Source organism: Bicyclus anynana, chromosome 4, assembly GCF_947172395.1.
Source record: "Bicyclus anynana chromosome 4, ilBicAnyn1.1, whole genome shotgun sequence".
In the NCBI taxonomy this organism is placed as follows: domain Eukaryota; kingdom Metazoa; phylum Arthropoda; class Insecta; order Lepidoptera; family Nymphalidae; genus Bicyclus; species Bicyclus anynana.
This window is the reverse complement of record NC_069086.1, coordinates 12,675,385-12,693,060: the sequence shown is the minus strand read 5'-3', so window position 1 is coordinate 12,693,060 and position 17,676 is coordinate 12,675,385. Positions and strand designations below refer to the sequence as shown.

The window sequence follows — 17,676 nt, the reverse complement described above, 5'->3', positions numbered from 1 at the left end:
ATTCAATACGTATCGTTGACATTTTGACCTTTGAATATTTTTTCATATTTCACAAACTGCGTATCGAACACCTACTAACCTTTCAAACAGACATTCTTAAGTGTTTTATGTTATATAATTTACGTTATTTTTTTCCATATTTGGCTCGATGTTTGTTTATTTATCTTTTCGGTTTGACCTCTGGTATTTGTTTTTTTTGGATTATGTACCTACGTTTTCGAAATTGTGTAAAATATTTTCTTTTGAAAACCGGTGTTTATTCTTTAAACCAGCTGGTTTTGCTTAGTATTGAAAGACTTTTTACTAATATTATATTTACGACTTTTGTATGTCTGTTAATAAGCCCTTAGTAGTATCTTTTCCTTAATCTATTTCTAAATTGGAATCCACTATAGTTGTAAATTTGAACACCTTTGGGTTTAATAAATTAGTGTGTGTGAGTTTTATAGCAAAAAACGTTATTTTCCAGGTACACAGCTTGCAAAGCGTTCAGACAACTTCTCCAGGAGTTAGGCGACTTCGCGGGTCAGCGCGAAGTTGTGGCGGAAAACTTACAGTCAAATGTAGTGCGGGAGTTGCATCTACTCGCCAAAGAGTTACGCGAGGAGAGGAAGGTGGGCCACATATATTCCTTCATGTTATTAATAAATAAAATAAACCCTAGCTGGTGTTTGCTGGTGTTTGTTGGTGTGTGCTGGTGTGTAAAGGATTTGAGGACGTTTCTTGTTGCTTATTAAAAATCCTGTAGGTGATAAAGTGAGGCAGATAATATTAGGAATAGGTAGAAAGTAAATGCTTTAAATTGCAGAGAAATTATTTTGGTAGATCATTGAATGGAACAATAAAGTCTGAAATGGAACATTTTCGAATTCGCACCAAACACCCACTCATAATCAATAATGAATTTGTCCTATGAATATGAGATCTGAGTTCACTTTGTATGTTTGAGTTAGGCATTAACAATTTCTCTATTAGATTAGGTCTAAAGTGCAAGTGTCGACTTGTTACCATCCAATCGGTAAAGACAAACGATGAACGATTTAGCTTTCTAGTACAGACCAAGGCGGAGCTTAATATACTGTTTTTACCTCTTTTTGTTTGGGTACAGTTCTTACTTAAAGCTACTTACGCCGATATATTTGATATTGTAGTTAAGGCTTGATTTGTCATTCAAAAAATTGCTAAACAGTAGGTATAATAGTAAATTCACATGTACTCAGTGATCACGTGTATGTAATCAAAATTTTGATCGTCATTTTAGCAACATTTAAACGAAGGTTCGAAACAAATGGCGGTTCTCAGTACGGCGGTGGGATCGCTGGAGCGCGCGCGTCGCTCGTACGAGCGAGCTGCCCGCGAGTCGGAGCGAGCCCTCGACGTATTCCAGAAAGCGGATGCTGACTTTAACCTAAGGTAATGAGCCTTACAATCCATAAGGTTAGCCTAAGGTATTGTGTTAAGTCATTGACATAGCTCAACGAGTCGCGAAGCTAAAGTGGCAATGGCCAGGGCATATAGTTGGAATAGCCGATGGACGTTGTGATCCCGAGGTGCTGGAATGGCGTCCCCGCTCCGGAAAGTGCAGTGTTGTTGGATCCTTCACTAGGTGAATCAACGATGTCAAGCGGGTTGCAGGGTGCCGCTGGATGCTGGCGGCTCGAAACTGTGGTGCCAGAGGCCTATCTCCAGCAGTGAAGGCCTTCGGTTTGTAATGATGATAATTGGTGATGATTGTGACTTAACTGCCTCGTTTGTCTGGTGGTAACTTTAGGCTTCGCATTGTGAAACCCTGGTGATGGTGGTCAGGTTATAAAATATAATAAAATCCTCAGTTTACAGTTGGGAAAGTTACAACGCTGTCGGTCCCGGTTATTATCATTAACTTCTGATAGTGTTCGTTAGAGCCTAAGCCCGCTAAATCTTATGAGGTAAATTGACGGTTCTAAGGTTGGCAAGAGGCAGACCTGGCTCTGTAGTGGTTTCAATCCAACCGACTGCGCCTATTACAAATCGAATCGGATACAATTGCAGTAATACAGTGACTTTCAACTCAACCATTTTCTTGAGGTAGTGTTACATTTATTATGCTACTACCTGCAATACCTATATACAATTTTGATCAAGGAATCACAGAACAAACCATATACCCTTTCTTAAACAATTTTAACCTATACAAGATTAACCTAACAAGTTTGCGCTCATTTGTCTTACTCCCTGGTCCTATATAGATAGTTATTATAACATCATACATATTGTTCATTTCAGTCGAGCGGAGGTAGAAAAACAGAAAATCAACATGAAACTCAGGAGTCAAGCGTGCGAAGAGGCAAAACAGGAATACATGGACCAGCTACGGAAGACGAACGAGGCGCAACGACAGCACTATGAACAACGGCTACCACACGTCTTTAAACAGTTACAGGTATTCCTTACTAATATGCCAGAATACCTAAAAAATATATGCTTTATACTTGGGCGGTTGAGGGTCTCGATCCTTGGAACCTGCTCCCTTCCAAGGCCACTATGGTCGAAACAATAGTCGCCTGCAATACTTTTTTTTTTCATTACTATTATAAGGCGACAGGTAGTAGCGGCAGGAATTGTACCATAATTTTATGGTAGAGGAAACATCTCGAGCAGGTTTCAGGACTTGTGACCTTGGGTGTAGTTTCAAATGTACATTTCTATCTCTCGGTACTCGAGAAACTCGTAACACTATGATAGGAGCATGGGATTACAATTTTTTAGCTCTTATAAAGCGGTTACGTACGTATACGTACGGAAACAGAATGTTATCAACGGAGTATGAAGCTTAGACCAGCCATGCTCTAATGCGGTTTAGGGTGACCAGGTTTTATTCTTTAACGATCACTGTCGTTTTTAATAATGACCGGGAGAATCGACGGCCTAACTTGCTCTCCAAAGCACCAGGCTAAGAATTCTACTGAAATTCTTAGAACAAACATAAGTTCAGTATTGCACAGTCCGACCCAGATCTCTAACTAACCTATCATAAGGCTATCCACTGCTCCAACCAGACAGGTTTATAAAAACCATAAATTACGTCAAAAGCTAATTTACAAGTTGACTAAAGAAATACGAAATGGCCCGTTTCAATCCAGTCCATTTGGCTCCAGCCGTATGCTTACACAACGCCGTTTAATAATAGGAAGTAATTTAAACTTTGACACAATTCTGTGAAATGTGAAGTCTCTCAGTGCAAGCGCCGTGGGCCCGCCCTGGCGCGGAGCCAACGGGGTCACGTAGGGTTTCCACGTTTTTTAAAAAAAATATATATGGTCAAGTGCGTGACAGAACAAAGGGTTTGTTGTAGGTTTTTGGAGTATTGGATAACTTAATAAAAACGTATGTTTTATCATTATACCAATTTTTTTTTTTTGAAAATGTGAAGAAACTCTCAGAACTTCTTACTACCTCAAATTAACGTTATATATAAGAGCAATCCGAAGTGGCATTTATTATACACTAGTGGACGTAGTATGTGTGAAATTTAGTATTTCCTTGTACCTAGATTAACGATTCATTGACAACCCATATTAGGCTTACTGTTGAGCGCGAGTCTCCTCTCAGAGTGAGAGGCGTTGTTCCATGACGCTGGCCCAATGCCGATTGGCAGACTTCACACACATAGAGAATTAAGAATATTCTCAGGTATTATTGTACACGATGTTTTCCCTCACTGTTTGAGACACGTGATATTTAATTTCATTAAGTGCACACAACTGAAAAGTTGGAGATGCATGCCCCGGACCGGATTCGAACCTACGCCCTCTGAATCGAAGGCAAAGGTCATATCCGGTAACGACTATTGATTTAGAAACAGAACAACATAAAAACTTCGCCCGGTGTTAATAGAAATACAATTTCAATTTATTTACCAGTAATTAACTTGTTTGTATTTGTATTGTTTCAGGACTTGGATGAAAAGAGGATAAAGAATATAAAGAATTTCATGTTAAGTTCAGTGGATGTGGAGAGGAAAGTGTTTCCAATTATAATTCAGTGCCTCGACGGTATGGAGCACGCGGCCAAGAGTATTAACGAAAAAGAGGTGAGACTATTATTTTATTAAGCAACGAACGATATTTTGGTTAGTATGGCGGCCTCCGTGGCGCAATGGTATGCGCGGTGGATTTACAAAACGGAGGTCCTGGGTTCGATCCCCGGCTGGGGAGATTGAGGTTTTCTTAATTTGTCCAGGTCTGGCTGGTGAGAGGCTTCGGCCGTGGCTAGTTACCACCCTACCGGCAAAGACGTACCGCCAAGCGATTTAGCGTTCCGGTACGATGCCGTGTAGAAACCAAAAGGGGTGTGGATTTTCACCCTCCTCCTAACAAGTTAGCCCGCTTCCATCTTAGACTGCATCATCACTTACCATCAGGTGAGATTGTAGTCAAGGGCTAACTTGTAAAGAATAAAAAAAAAACCCGATGGATATTTATATATTTTTATTAGCGGACCCCCCTATTAATGGTCCGCGGGGGCTGGGACCCCCTCCCGGGAGTTCCAGTCCGGTCCCGGTCACCATCGGGAGTGTTACGAACGATAGCGATGCCCTGCGCGCACGACTTCATCCCCGCGCAGTTCTTTCCTCTGCCCTGCGCACACGACTTCACACCCGCGCAGCCCTTTCCTCCCGTCGCCCGCTTATCATGGGAGTCTCATCAACGAGCTTGCCAAGCTTTACATACATACCTTCAATGTCATTGTTAATGATTCCAGGATACACAACTAGTGATAGAGAGGTATAAGTCGGGCTTCGTGCCCCCCGAGGACTTCCGCTTCGAGGCGGCGAGCGGCGCCGACGCGACCGACGCCGCGGCGCCGCACGCCACGCATAACCACCTCACGGCGGCGCGCGGCACCGTCTCCGGCAACCGCATCAAGAAGAGAGGCGGCCTTCTGTCCATATTCAGCTCTAATAAGGTGACACTTTTATACTTGGTCGTGTTATATTATTCGAGTAACAGCCAGTTTCTCCATGTAAAGCTAAAGTTACAGTGAAAGTAGTAAGTAGTAAAGAAGACTTTATTTTTCAGTGAATAAGACCGTCTCCTTTGATTTATGACGTTACTTTGACTGTTACTTGCGATGAAGAAACTGGCTGTAAGAGCGTTACGTTACGTTGCATCGTCACGGCGTCGACACTGCGTCGTTTGCCATGTATTTTAAGTGACATATGTCCTCAGAACAATTACCTTCCATAGGACCTGCCTCGCTAGAGGTTACCCCTCTGTCACAAATATATGATCATGATCTAACGTGTCTATACAAACTGCATCTCGATGACATATTTCCTCAGAACAATTACCTTCAATAGGACCTCCCTCGCTAGAGGTTACCCCTCTGTCAAAAATATATGATCGTGATCAAATGTGTCTATACAAACTGCATCTCGATGTTTCATTGTGTTAAAATTATACGTGTGTGTGAACAGTGTCCCTCTCAAAAAACGGCTGTTTTTTTGCTGAATTTAAGTGCGATACCAGTCCAATAGGGAATTGGTCTAAGGACATGCCACATTAAAGGGTTCTGTCGTCACAAGCAACGTTTGAACGGATGAGTGTTCATTTTGTATGCATTATTGAGTCGTGACTGGGTGACGTAGTGCTTTATCCCAAATGTGGCATACAATGCGTTGATCCGTAGCGACGACGCAACGCAACGCACTAATGAGGCATCTGCCTAATACATTAGCATTTGTACATGACTGCTTTTGTGCAAGACACTAGTGAAACGTATCTACCATACAATTCTTAAGAATTTGGTGTATTAAGAATTGAAAAAAATGGATGGATGGATGGATTGGTTTTATTTTACATGACTAATGTTTCTTCGAAAGGAAATGTGCAAATGCTATTCAGTATCATATAATTTTAGATTAGATTCAATCTTAAATGATTTAAAATATATTTAGGTGTAGGTTATATTTATGCCTGTGTAGATATTGGAATGTTTTACATTTTTTAATAAAGTAGTCTGAATTTTTCAAGAAAGATCCATTATAAGTTATTATATTATTTAGTACATAAAAATATAGTGTATTTTTTATATTTTTATTATCTTTATATCAAGGCTGATGGGGCTGTGCAAATAAGAAATGGGCTTTTATGCTTTCAAATTATAGTTAAATTAGCTTTTGCTGTTATTTATTGGGAGTTTGTGCGAATATGGTTTTATGAACATTATGTTTATTATGTTATTGTTTGTTGTTTATTTATGTATCAAGATTTTACATCTACAGACATTTGGTATCTACAACCACCATGTTACTTATGTATGTTATGTACTTTAGAAAGTTTAAAACTTTCACAAAAGCTGAGAAATTTTATTTTTTGTTATATTTTGTTATTCAAGTAATTAAATATAATATAATTGTATAATTATATAAAATGACTATAGTTTATGAAATTATAAGAATGAAAGGCGGGAAAATAAGAAAAATGTAGTTAAATTTTATAACATGTTTTTTTTATCTTCTGCTTTTACATTATTTTGAAGTTAATTACTTAATATATATTTTAGTAGACATGCTTAATTGATTTTTCACATTGTTTTAAAGACTTTGTATTAAAATTAAAAACTAGTAATATTTTATCAATAATTTTTTTTTTTAATTTTTTTATACAATCATTTATTTCTCTGATTTATCAAAAAAAGTTCCAAGTTTCAATAGTGTGTCAAATATGGTACAATCAAAGTCTGTGGCTGTAAAATCACTGTTATTTTGGAGGTACTAATATTTTTTTTATCTGTTACCCCTCGATCCCTACCTAACTCGGGTTCACATAACATCCATACAAATTATTGGCGCCGGCGTTACATGGAAAAAGTAAGTAAGTTCTGGGGACGTAAGTTGTATGCATGACAACTTCAAGTTTCACCCGATATGTCTATAATTTCTCATGTAATACACATTTTTAACAATCGATAGAATATGTCACACTTTGTTTTTTTGGTTTGACTCTAATGTCTTTATCTGGGTATTTTTTTCTACTTGCCCTTTTTTGAAGCTATTAAAAAAATTAATTTTAAATCTTAACTGATATTACAAAGAAAAAAATATTTTACATTTCCTTTCAATACACAAATCACAATACTGTCTACTGAGGATCTGTATTTCTATTTCTCAAAATTCTTTATTTTAATATTACTAATAAATTGTATTGGTAATTGATTAGTATCATGTTCTTGTAGAATATAGTCCTACAAACATCAAATGAGAACCAATTTTAATTGTTACAAAAAAAAATTACTATCAAGTAATTTTATTAGGAAGACAAAACAGAACGAATTAATGGATACATCAATTAATTCAAAAACAATCACAGTAAAGCTTTACTTAAATATCACTAACATTTTTGTTTATCACTCTTTTTATTTTTTATTTTATACTTCTAACTCAAATCACTCAATAAATCTTATTGCAAGGTTACTTACTTTTGTTTTATCAATGTTTATATCATTTAATAGCAAAAACGTGTGTAAATATATATGCACTCTTATAATTTATGTTAAAAATTCTATTAATGAATTCCATAAGCAATTAATACTTTGAATTATTTTATTTTAATGATTTCTATGTTATTGAATATTTAAAAACCTTTTTAATTTAATGCAATCAATCAATTATTTTCACTTTACTCTCAAATTGTTTCTATTATTGTTTATTCTTGGTTTTAATGTTTATTTTTGCTTCGTCTCGTGCGCGGTGGCTTATGCTTTGGCAGAAGATAATTGAGGCGTGCAACTCCTTTAAGGTTAGTCTGTGTGTGCTGTAGACTAGTTGGAAACAGTGGCGTGCACGAGAGTTAAACTAGGGTATGCACTTTACTTACTAATTGTAAAAAAAAATGGAAAATTTCTTCTTCAATACAGGATCATAATGAGTCTTGAGGGTAGGCTGTGTTTTTTGGATCTATGAAGTGCACGCTACTGGTTGGGACGTGCAACGCACAGAATTCACGTAGATTTTGATGTAGCAAATAAGTTTTAGAGCACTTTAATTTCACCCTTATTTACTTTTGCACTAAGTTCAAAATCGTTTGCTTTGTAATTCAATACTTTACAGAACAAGTAACAGTAAGACCTACAAACTCGTGTAGCATTCTAGGAACATTTCCTACTATGTTAGTTAATTCCTACAATATACTATATAGTTGGTTTACACCTGCGTCTGTAATTTCAAACATATGCTGCCAGACTTGGTATATTTTTTAGAGTTCTGTACAAACTCTCTTCTCAAACAAGAAAAAAACTAAATCCTTATATTATGATAACTTGATTGTCCGTTTGTCGTGAGATTTTTTCACAGGAGGTTTTGAAATTATTAAGATAATATAATATTATTACCACACTCTGGAACTTCCTTGGATATGCGAACAAAAATCACACTTCAATTCGTTTTAGTAGTCAATAGTTAATAAATACGGATACAGGATAAAGGAAATTAGGCACCACATTATTTGTAAATAACATATGATGTTTTATAAATATAACTTTCACGGATGTTTTTTTTTTATAATGAAATAAATAACTGATTTGTGCACATCCAACTAGTTTGAAATCCATTCGGATTCTCAATCATGAGATTTTCGTGCAACATTTAATTAAGCCTAATAAAATTCAAAATTCTTTTATTCAAATAAATGAATTTTGATTTTTAGGCTAAGTAGGCTCAGTTTACAAGCACTTTTGAAACGTCAGTTGATTTGTAAAGATTATACCACCGGTTCGGAAGGCAGTTATTTGTTTCATTATAATAAATTTATTTCATTTGATTTATTTTATTTAATTAATTTGATTTGATTTGATTTTAAAGTGTGTTAATAAATGTGCCAAGTGTGCCAATATTGTGTGATGTTTGAGAACTTTGAATAACAGACATATCACTTCATTATTATCATCATCATTAATTTGTCACCGGCACCACCACTCCCATAGCACTGAGGGTATATAGAGCTTATACCCGCCATGTTGCTCTGATGTGATACCTCATTGTTTCTAATATTGAATTGTTGATTCATATTAACCATTTTAACACCATAATATTTTTCATATTATTCTCTTAAAAAACCTATACAGTGTTGTTATATTGTGATATATTTATTGAACTTTCTTATTATTTAATTTAAAAAAAAAAACAATATAAATGCGTATGTTAACTGTCCCCTACATGGCCAGGCCTCCCCTTAGGAGAGGGGCTTTAGAGCATAGACCCACCATGACACACCCACTCCAACGTGGTTTGGCGGGCTTAGGTTGGTAACGTTAAATTCTTTAACCACCAATATCAGCTGTTAATGGCAACAAATGGGACCAACATAAAAAGTTCAGCATTTCTAGCCTAACTAACAGGACTCGAATCCAAGACCATGTGATATGAATCCACCTATGCTACCTAACCTACCTGTGGGCCAACAATGCAGGTATTACTTTCATACATTAATTAATAACATATTTTTGGCCACATACATAATTATGGGTCTGGAAACTAAATATTGAAATCCAGAAGTAAAAGACTTTACGAACTTACCTTATTTAACTAGTTAGGGTGGCTAGGTCGCTAAACCTATTAGCCAGACAGCCTAGCCAGATTGGCCAGACATTTAGGATTAAAAGGCTTAGGATTTTGTGCATCAGTATTAATAGGTACGACAATATTGATTATTTATTAGTATAAATCTTGTAAAATTATTTTTTCTTTTTTTTACTTACTTATAATAATGTTTTGTGTAACTATAAAGTTTATAGGAGTGTATGTTTTCAGAATAACCTGTCGGTGGACGGGAAGGAGGACTATTCAGACTTACCACCGAACCAGAAGAAAAAGAAACTGCAAGCAAAAGTACACGAACTGACTAAACAGGTATCTATCTTTTCAAAAACTTCGGCCTCGTTATAAAATAAAATATAGCCTATGACACTCACAAATAACGTGGCTTTCAAGTGGTAAAAAAGAATTTCAAAATCGTTTCATTTGTTCCAGAAATTACCCTCTACAACACCACAAAGTTTACCTCTTATATATAATATTATAGAATCTGGTTAGTAATAACCTATGGTAAAATTCTACTCCTCACAACTAGTATCGATAACGAGGTTATCAAAAGTTGTCACTAACCAGCTGTTTTTTTTTTACTGTTGCGTAATAGTTATACAACTTAAAAGCCACAATGTCCTACAAATTGCGTGTCATCTCGTTACGACGCTCAGAACTTTTTATTACCTGGTTACCCAGTTAGCTACCAGAATAAAGAATTTTCTTCGAGATGAAGCTACTCACGGAGTTTCTGTATATATATATATAATAAAATAATGTGTCTATTGCTTTCAGGTTGGTCAAGAGCAAGCCGCAATGGAAGGCCTAATGAAAATGAAAGGCGTGTATGAGACAAACCCCACACTAGGAGATCCCATGACTGTAGAAGGTTTGAATGTATCCATTGTTCATTATAATTTAAACATCTCGTTATCACATGCAGACACATAACAGGGAAATTAAGTTATGCACAACTTAATATCCCTGTTATGGGTATTGCAACATTCACAAAACAGCAGTCACTTACAAAAGTGGTACGCAATGATGACATCTAGGATGTAAAGTGCTTGGGTAAACTATACTGTACTCAACTGTGTACAGTATTGCGTATACCAGAAACGTATTTGGAAGTGCAAAGTCTTGCCTAGCATACTATAGCATTTAGTTTAGATAGACCATAGGTCACCGGATAAAAATTATCATGTCATTCTTCCATAATGTGAATTGACTGTCGAACCACACGAAATAACACTGTTATAATATTAAAACTTTATAATGCGATCCGGTAAATTACACAGATCGACCAATAACAGCATTGGAAGGTCATTCGATAAAAGTTATTGCGTCATCCATCTGTAACATGATTGGAGCATAAAGCTCGTAGCTCATTAAAGCCACCCGGGACCCGACCCGCACCACCTCGTCGCTAGGCGTTTACTTATAGTCGACAGGTGGACAGTCGACAGTGAATCTCGCGTGGTCAACGAATTTTTTAGTAATATATCACGCGAGACAAGCATACCAACAGTGAGCTATCATCGAGTGGTTCGAGGCGATTCGGTGATGTAGTGAGCGTATATGAATTCCATACGAAGAATACTAACCACTCGAGGCGAGGCGGTGTGGGTCGGGTCCCGGGTGGCTCTAATGAGCTACGACCTTTAAAGGTTTATATTAATGTTGTTTAATTGCAGGTCAACTAAACGAATGCTGCGACAAGCTGAAGAAGTTGCGTGCTCAGCTGCGCAAGTACGAGGAGCTGCTGACGGAGGCCAACAACCAGGTGTGCGCGCCGCCCATACACCCCACGGCGCGGACCAACGGCGCCGCGCCCACGCAAGCCACTAGGTGGGCGACAATTTCATCATTATTATCCTACTAGCGGACGCCCGCGACTTCGTTCGCGTGGAATTTAGTTTTTTACAAATCCCTCGGGAACCATTGATTTTTCCGGGATAAAAAGTAGCCTAGGTGTTAATCCATGCTATAATATATCTCAACCAATCAAAACTCAATCGAAAATAACGAAATTAAAGAACTAAGATGGAGTATTTTTTTATTGGTAATTATTGATTATTATATTTATTGATATTAATTTGCGTAATTGTTGTTAGTGTTAAATTTTAAAATACAAATTATGAAAAAAATTTGTATATGCGGATATCAAGGAAACGCGGGTCGTTTGTTTTATATTGGTTTCTCCAGCTGCACCACGCTGCTTGTAATGACTCATTCATGTATGATCTTTATTCTGTAAATAATATAGTGTACCTATAATAGGAGTTTATTAAGTAGGTACGTAGGTACCTACATTATCTTGAGAATTCAAAGAACTTTGTTTCTCAGTCGTACTCGTCGTCGTTATCAACCCATATTCGGCTCACTGCTGAGCTCGAGTCTCCTCTCAGAATGAGAGGGATTAGGCCTTAGTCCACCACCCTGGCCCAATGCAGATTGACAGACTTTTAACACACGCAGAGAATTAAGAAAATTCTCTCGTATGCAGGTTTCCTCACGATGTTTTCCTTCACCGTTTGAGACAAGTGGTATTTAATTTCTTAAAATGCACACAACTGAAAAGTTGGAGGTGCATGCCCCGGACCCGGTTCGAACCCACACCCTCCGGAATCGGAGGCAGAGGTCATATCCACTGGGCTATCACGGCTTACTCGTACTATCATCGATCAAAGTCGTATCTACAACTGACGGTTTTTTTTTGTCAACAGCATCGGGTCAAACAGTGAATCTCTGTCACGGTCGGCGTCCGAGTCGTCCGTCAGTACCGGCACCGGTTGCACCGGCACTGGCGCCGGGCCTGGCGTCGGCGGGAACTCGTGCGCCGGTGGTCGCGCCGCCGGCGGCTCGCCCGAGTCCGGCCTCGGCGGCGAGCTGGCCGCCGCGCACGCCGACCACGCCAACGGCGACCACGACGACAACGACCACGACCCCGACAATGACTTCTACGCTGACTACTACTATGAGGCGGACCTGCAGCCGCTGGGATATTGTAAAGCGCTTTACGCTTTTGAAGGTTAGTACAATAGCCTGTGTTCGAAGTTTATTTCGTGATTTATCTCTGCCGTCAAGTTGTGATATTTATGCCTCATATTGACTGTTCATCGTACAGTGATCGCCACGGATCTTTATGTTTGTGAAGTTAGCTGCGGAATGAGTATAGACTCGCGGTCGTGTCTAACCGGCTCCCCGCCCGCGCCGTTTGTACCGTTATCGATTCATTGCGTAGTCATTTGTTGCTAATTATTGGTAAAGAAAATTATACCTAAAGGCCAATATTCCAATAATCCAATATTCAAAAAAAACCCAAATTCAGAGCAAATTCAACCTTAAAGATTGAGTTTAAGCTTAAATTTACAAATGCGACTACTTCAATTGAGTGCCAAGAAGTTGTGTTTGGCATTCATTGAGTGGGAATATATTTTGGTCGCTCATTGTGCATCCGCTTTTTAATAGGAGATCGAGATGGTTTTGCACTTTAAATCCGCTTCTGATGTCAACTCGTTTGCGACAGATAGGATATTTATTTTATCTAAGTATTACTTGCTATTATTTATATTGCAGTCATTTGTTGCTAACTTCACAAATACAATATCTCTAAATATATAATAATAATCTCGTGGTGTGGCGTAGGACGTGAGCCTAGCGTGCTCTGCTTTAGGAAGTGATTTTTTGTTTAAATTCCAAGTATCGAACGTTAATTTGCCGATGATTATCATGTACAAATTTCGTGTTACTTGGTAATGTAGTTACTATTTTATACTATTTTATAGTTTAATACTATTTGTGGTATCCAGCGAATGGCACGGGCTCGACGATGCGCATGGAGTGTGGTGAGCAGCTGCTGGTGCTGGAGACGGACGCGGGCGACGGCTGGACGCGCGTGCGCCGCAGCAACACCAGCGAGGAGGGCTTCGTGCCCACCACCTACATCGCCACCACGCTCTATGCGGACGCGCACCACTAGCCGGTACGCACCACCGCCACTGATCCCAACGCCAATTGTAGATCTACACTCCCGAAAAAATGTACTAAACAATCCTGACGATGACACAATGCACCCCAGGAACAATGCACAAGCTACACAGCGTCTACGTCGGCGAAGACAAGGTCCCTGATATCTGACGTCACCCAGACGTGGATTTTTTAAATCCCGACCTCGGGCGCTCCCGGACTGATACACGCAGGCCAACACTCTTCTCCCTCTGAGCCAAGGTCCGAGTCTTAAAGGAGATGCCCTATGAGAGCCGGTCCACGCATATCTTCTGCTTTTGCCCTTGGGCCCCATCAGGCGATGCTTCAGCGCTCGCTGTCAAACCCCCGGTGACGCCGCTGAAATCCCATTAAAGTGCCTACTTACAAATTCAGAAATAATTTTACAATATGCGGTATCAACAAGTTCGATTGCAGAATCCTGGACCAGGATCAGTACCAGAATTTGTCTAAGAGTCATTTGGTTTCAGCCGATGGACGTCCACTGCACGTCATAGGCCTTTTGTAAACAAACAAAAGGTCCTGAGCCGCCTGCACCCTGCAAGTCCAGGCTTGTTATCGTTATCGCCTCGAGACCGTGTTGTTTGGAAGTCTATACAAGAGGCCTTTGCTCAGCAGTGGACGTCCATCGGCTGATAATGATGAAAATGATGATAGCGACCTTGTCTCTGATCCGGAACTCAATGGCAACACCCACCAAAGCCGTTCCAATCCAAAAGCTTATAGACTAGCGTCTATCGATGGGGTAGCAAATAACGAATCCAATAAACCAGTCCAACAAACCATCAAATAAACCAGTGCCATAGAGTCAATTATAAAACGATTATGACTATTATTATTTTAGTCTATCTTGATAAATTCATGTATCAATGTAGCTGCAATTACAATACTATGTATATTGTTCAATAATGAGCAAATTAAGCAATCAACGAAACATGATACGTAATCGCTTCACGCGAATATCGATTTCGCAATTTGGATCACGCATGGGGATAATTAAGTGTAATCATGGCAAATAAGGCGTTAATGGTCTGTTACGATGATTGTATGCTGTAATGTTTTTAATGTCTCGTAAAATGTAGTTAGTCGCTGTATAAGATATAGCCTTGGCAATTTAGGTCCCTATTTATTTATATATAATGTAAAAAAGAAATTTATTTATATATAATGTAAAGAAGTATGAAATGAATGAATAAGCGCAAATCTAGAGAACGGCTGAACCGATTTGGCAAATTTTTTTTTTTTCGAATATTCCTTAATGTACGATGATGTTTTTTTACTATACTACAGCCTTTCTTGATGAGCTGACCAACAAACAAAAAGAAAGGCTGTAGTATAAGAGTTTTTTTAGGGTAGGTGTAGGGTAGAGGTAGGGTTGGTGTACTGTGGGTGTAGGTAGGTAGGGGTAGAGAAGAAGTGCACAAAAGTCAAAGCGAAGCTTGACCGGGTCCGCTTGTACATATACCCAGAGGGCATTTATAGTTGCCCAATTAATCTCCGTAAGTTACAAGAAAGTCTATGCCAGCTGTGGATGCCTTTAGCTAAATTAGTTATGGAATGTAAAACTATACTTTATATGTAGTTAACTCGAATTTTGGCGCAGTCTATACATACTGCGTTTTTTTTTATTCTTTACAAGTTTGCCCTTGACTACAATCTCACCTGATGGTAAGTGACGATGCAGTCTAAGATGGAAGCGGGCTAACTTGTTAGGAGGAGGATGAAAATCCACCCCCTTTCGGTTTCTACACGGCATCGTACCGGAACGCTAAATCGCTTGGCGGTACGTCTTTGCCGGTAGGGTGATAACTAGCCACGACAGAAGCCTCCCACCAGCCAGACCTGGACTAATTAAGAAAATCTCAATCTGCCCAGCCGGGGATCGAACCCAGAACCTCCGTCTTGTAAATCCACCGCGTATACCACTGCGCCACGAAGGCCGTCAAGTCGAGCGTCAAACTTCGAGTCCACTCTGAACACTAGGCATATGGTTGCGCAGTAAACTAAAACATTTACTTTTACATTAATCATTTACTTTAATTTCAATCAAAAACCCAACTGGTCTAGACCACAGTGAATACTTTAAACCGAATAGTCCAAATTTTGGTCTAGACTACACTTCACAATTTCCATGCAATAGTGCAACTTTTGGTATGACTCACAATCACATTTTATTTTATTGTGTGATTCCGATGAATTTAAAACCTTCTCCTTTTTTGGAGTCGGTTAAAAATTCATTTAAGTAATTAAATATTTTTTTTTTTATATTTGATATTGTTGTTTCAGATGTTCCATCGCTCGTGTGTGCACCGATCGCTGTTCAGCTGTAAAAAGGTTTACGCGTTGAGTGTGAAACAGTTTAGTGCTCGAGGACTATGCCACTAAAGGACTTGTGCAATCGTTTGTACGCGCATACTGAATGTTCTCTGTGGCCTATACAGTGTTATATTGACGGCAGTCAGTGAGGCAGTAACTTACTCACTTACTCTTATTGTGGCCTTTACTACATATAGCGTGAAACTTCATTACGTATTTTAGTATGGAGAGACGGGGAAGCTTGGACATGACGTAAGTTCACATAATACAAACATATATGACTATTAGTCTAATGCTGGCTACAGACGTCGACGGGCCGAATAGTTTGACTGTACATTTAAAACTGAAGGTCTGTAGCCCGCATATGATCCGAATTAGAAACCACCTTCACCCATCTGTTTATCGGATGAGAAGTGTTGTTTTGCATCAGTTTAGTTAAAAAATATACTACATCAAAAATTTCTTACCCAACTATTATTAACCATTATTAACTAATAATGATAGAATGGCCAGGAGATTTTTATTCGCAATAATTTTTCAACATGCTTATATAAACATGCTAATATTAACAGATAGGTGAAGGTCCTTTCTAATTCGGATATTATACTAATATAATATGTTCGTGTATTATGTGTATCTAATGAAGAGCTTCCAACTATCGCTTCAGTCCGTATTTACAACCGACTGGTTGCGTATTTACGGCCATATTTAAACATGGATGTAAATTTAGACCTTAATTTTTTTCAAAGTAAAGTGGATCTAATCACTGCTACTTAAGGTTCACTTTACTTTGAAGAAATTTGACGTTTAAATCTTATTCCATGTTTATAAATATGGCCGCTATAGTTTTCGCTTTCAATGACATATTCCTGTACACTGTCGGTAAGTTGTTACACAGTATTGCTTTTTTACCCTAATTGTGAGGTATTTTTATTTTTTGATATTGTTAAGTATTTTTTTTGTTTCTCCAATTACAATATTGCTAACTAACTAATCGACAGGCAAATATATGTTATTGTTAATATCTATAAGAACATATTACATGGAAAGTACTACTAAGTAAACTTGAAATAACTAATTAATTAATAGTTCGTCTAATTAGAGCCTGCTGAGACAAAAAGAGTTTTTAACTAACTAAAAACGATAATCCCTAAGGTTCTATATTTTTCTCGAATATTTAAATTTTTCCACAAACAATAATCTTAATCAAACTTTGAAATCTTACTCGTCTGAAAATAGATTGTGCAGATGCCGCCATATTTTCTATCAATGAATGTTTTTTTTTACAATGTGGGATGGGCAAAGATCGGTGACCATACAGTCTACACATTCGCGTTCTATAATCCATTCGATTACATTCATTGTGCGTTCCCATTCGATTACATTCATTGTGCGTTCGGATACACTTCCCGTATAATTGAGCTTAAAAGGGCTAGAACTCAGAGCTGTAAAGCAAATTAAAAAAAAACCTCTTTACTTAGCCTTCTTAATGAAGCTTGTGAATAAAGGTCTAAGATAACTCGCTTCACTGACTGCTGCCCAAATGTACACTAAATATTTACAAATATTTTTGCTATAATTTATCCTTATTGAAATTAAAATTTATTTTTTTAATTGTATACCTTAGGGTTAATGCACACTGTGGCACACGGCTCTAATGAAAAATGTATTTTTTGCTCTATTATTTTGAGTTTATATTTTGATTTGTATGCACATCTATGAGATGTTAATTACTCGTAAGTGATGAGTTTTTGAGTTAGTGATAGTAGAGTAACTCTATACTGCCAAAG

At 38.1% G+C, this 17,676-nt stretch overlaps 1 protein-coding gene across 3 annotated transcripts in view; it reads left to right on the top strand.

The window, feature by feature from the left end:
• LOC112050179 (formin-binding protein 1-like) overlaps nucleotides 1-17,257 on the top strand; it is a 100,882-nt gene extending 83,625 nt beyond the window's left edge. Inside the window, exons 4-15 of one of the 3 annotated variants that reach the window (XM_052891505.1) lie at nucleotides 470-614; nucleotides 1,262-1,413; nucleotides 2,266-2,422; nucleotides 3,935-4,072; nucleotides 4,744-4,947; nucleotides 7,755-7,781; nucleotides 9,791-9,889; nucleotides 10,358-10,451; nucleotides 11,257-11,410; nucleotides 12,289-12,593; nucleotides 13,375-13,547; nucleotides 15,857-17,257. In XM_052891505.1, coding sequence (XP_052747465.1) covers nucleotides 470-614; nucleotides 1,262-1,413; nucleotides 2,266-2,422; nucleotides 3,935-4,072; nucleotides 4,744-4,947; nucleotides 7,755-7,781; nucleotides 9,791-9,889; nucleotides 10,358-10,451; nucleotides 11,257-11,410; nucleotides 12,289-12,593; nucleotides 13,375-13,544 — 1,645 coding nt within the window. In that variant the 3' untranslated portion in view covers nucleotides 13,545-13,547; nucleotides 15,857-17,257. Of the gene's footprint in view, nucleotides 1-469; nucleotides 615-1,261; nucleotides 1,414-2,265; nucleotides 2,423-3,934; nucleotides 4,073-4,743; nucleotides 4,948-7,751; nucleotides 7,782-9,790; nucleotides 9,890-10,357; nucleotides 10,452-11,256; nucleotides 11,411-12,288; nucleotides 12,594-13,374; nucleotides 13,548-15,856 lie in introns of all 3 variants that reach the window. The other 2 variants (XM_052891504.1, XM_052891506.1) reach the window with 2 other exon arrangements.
• The last annotated feature ends 419 nt before the right edge of the window (nucleotides 17,258-17,676 follow it).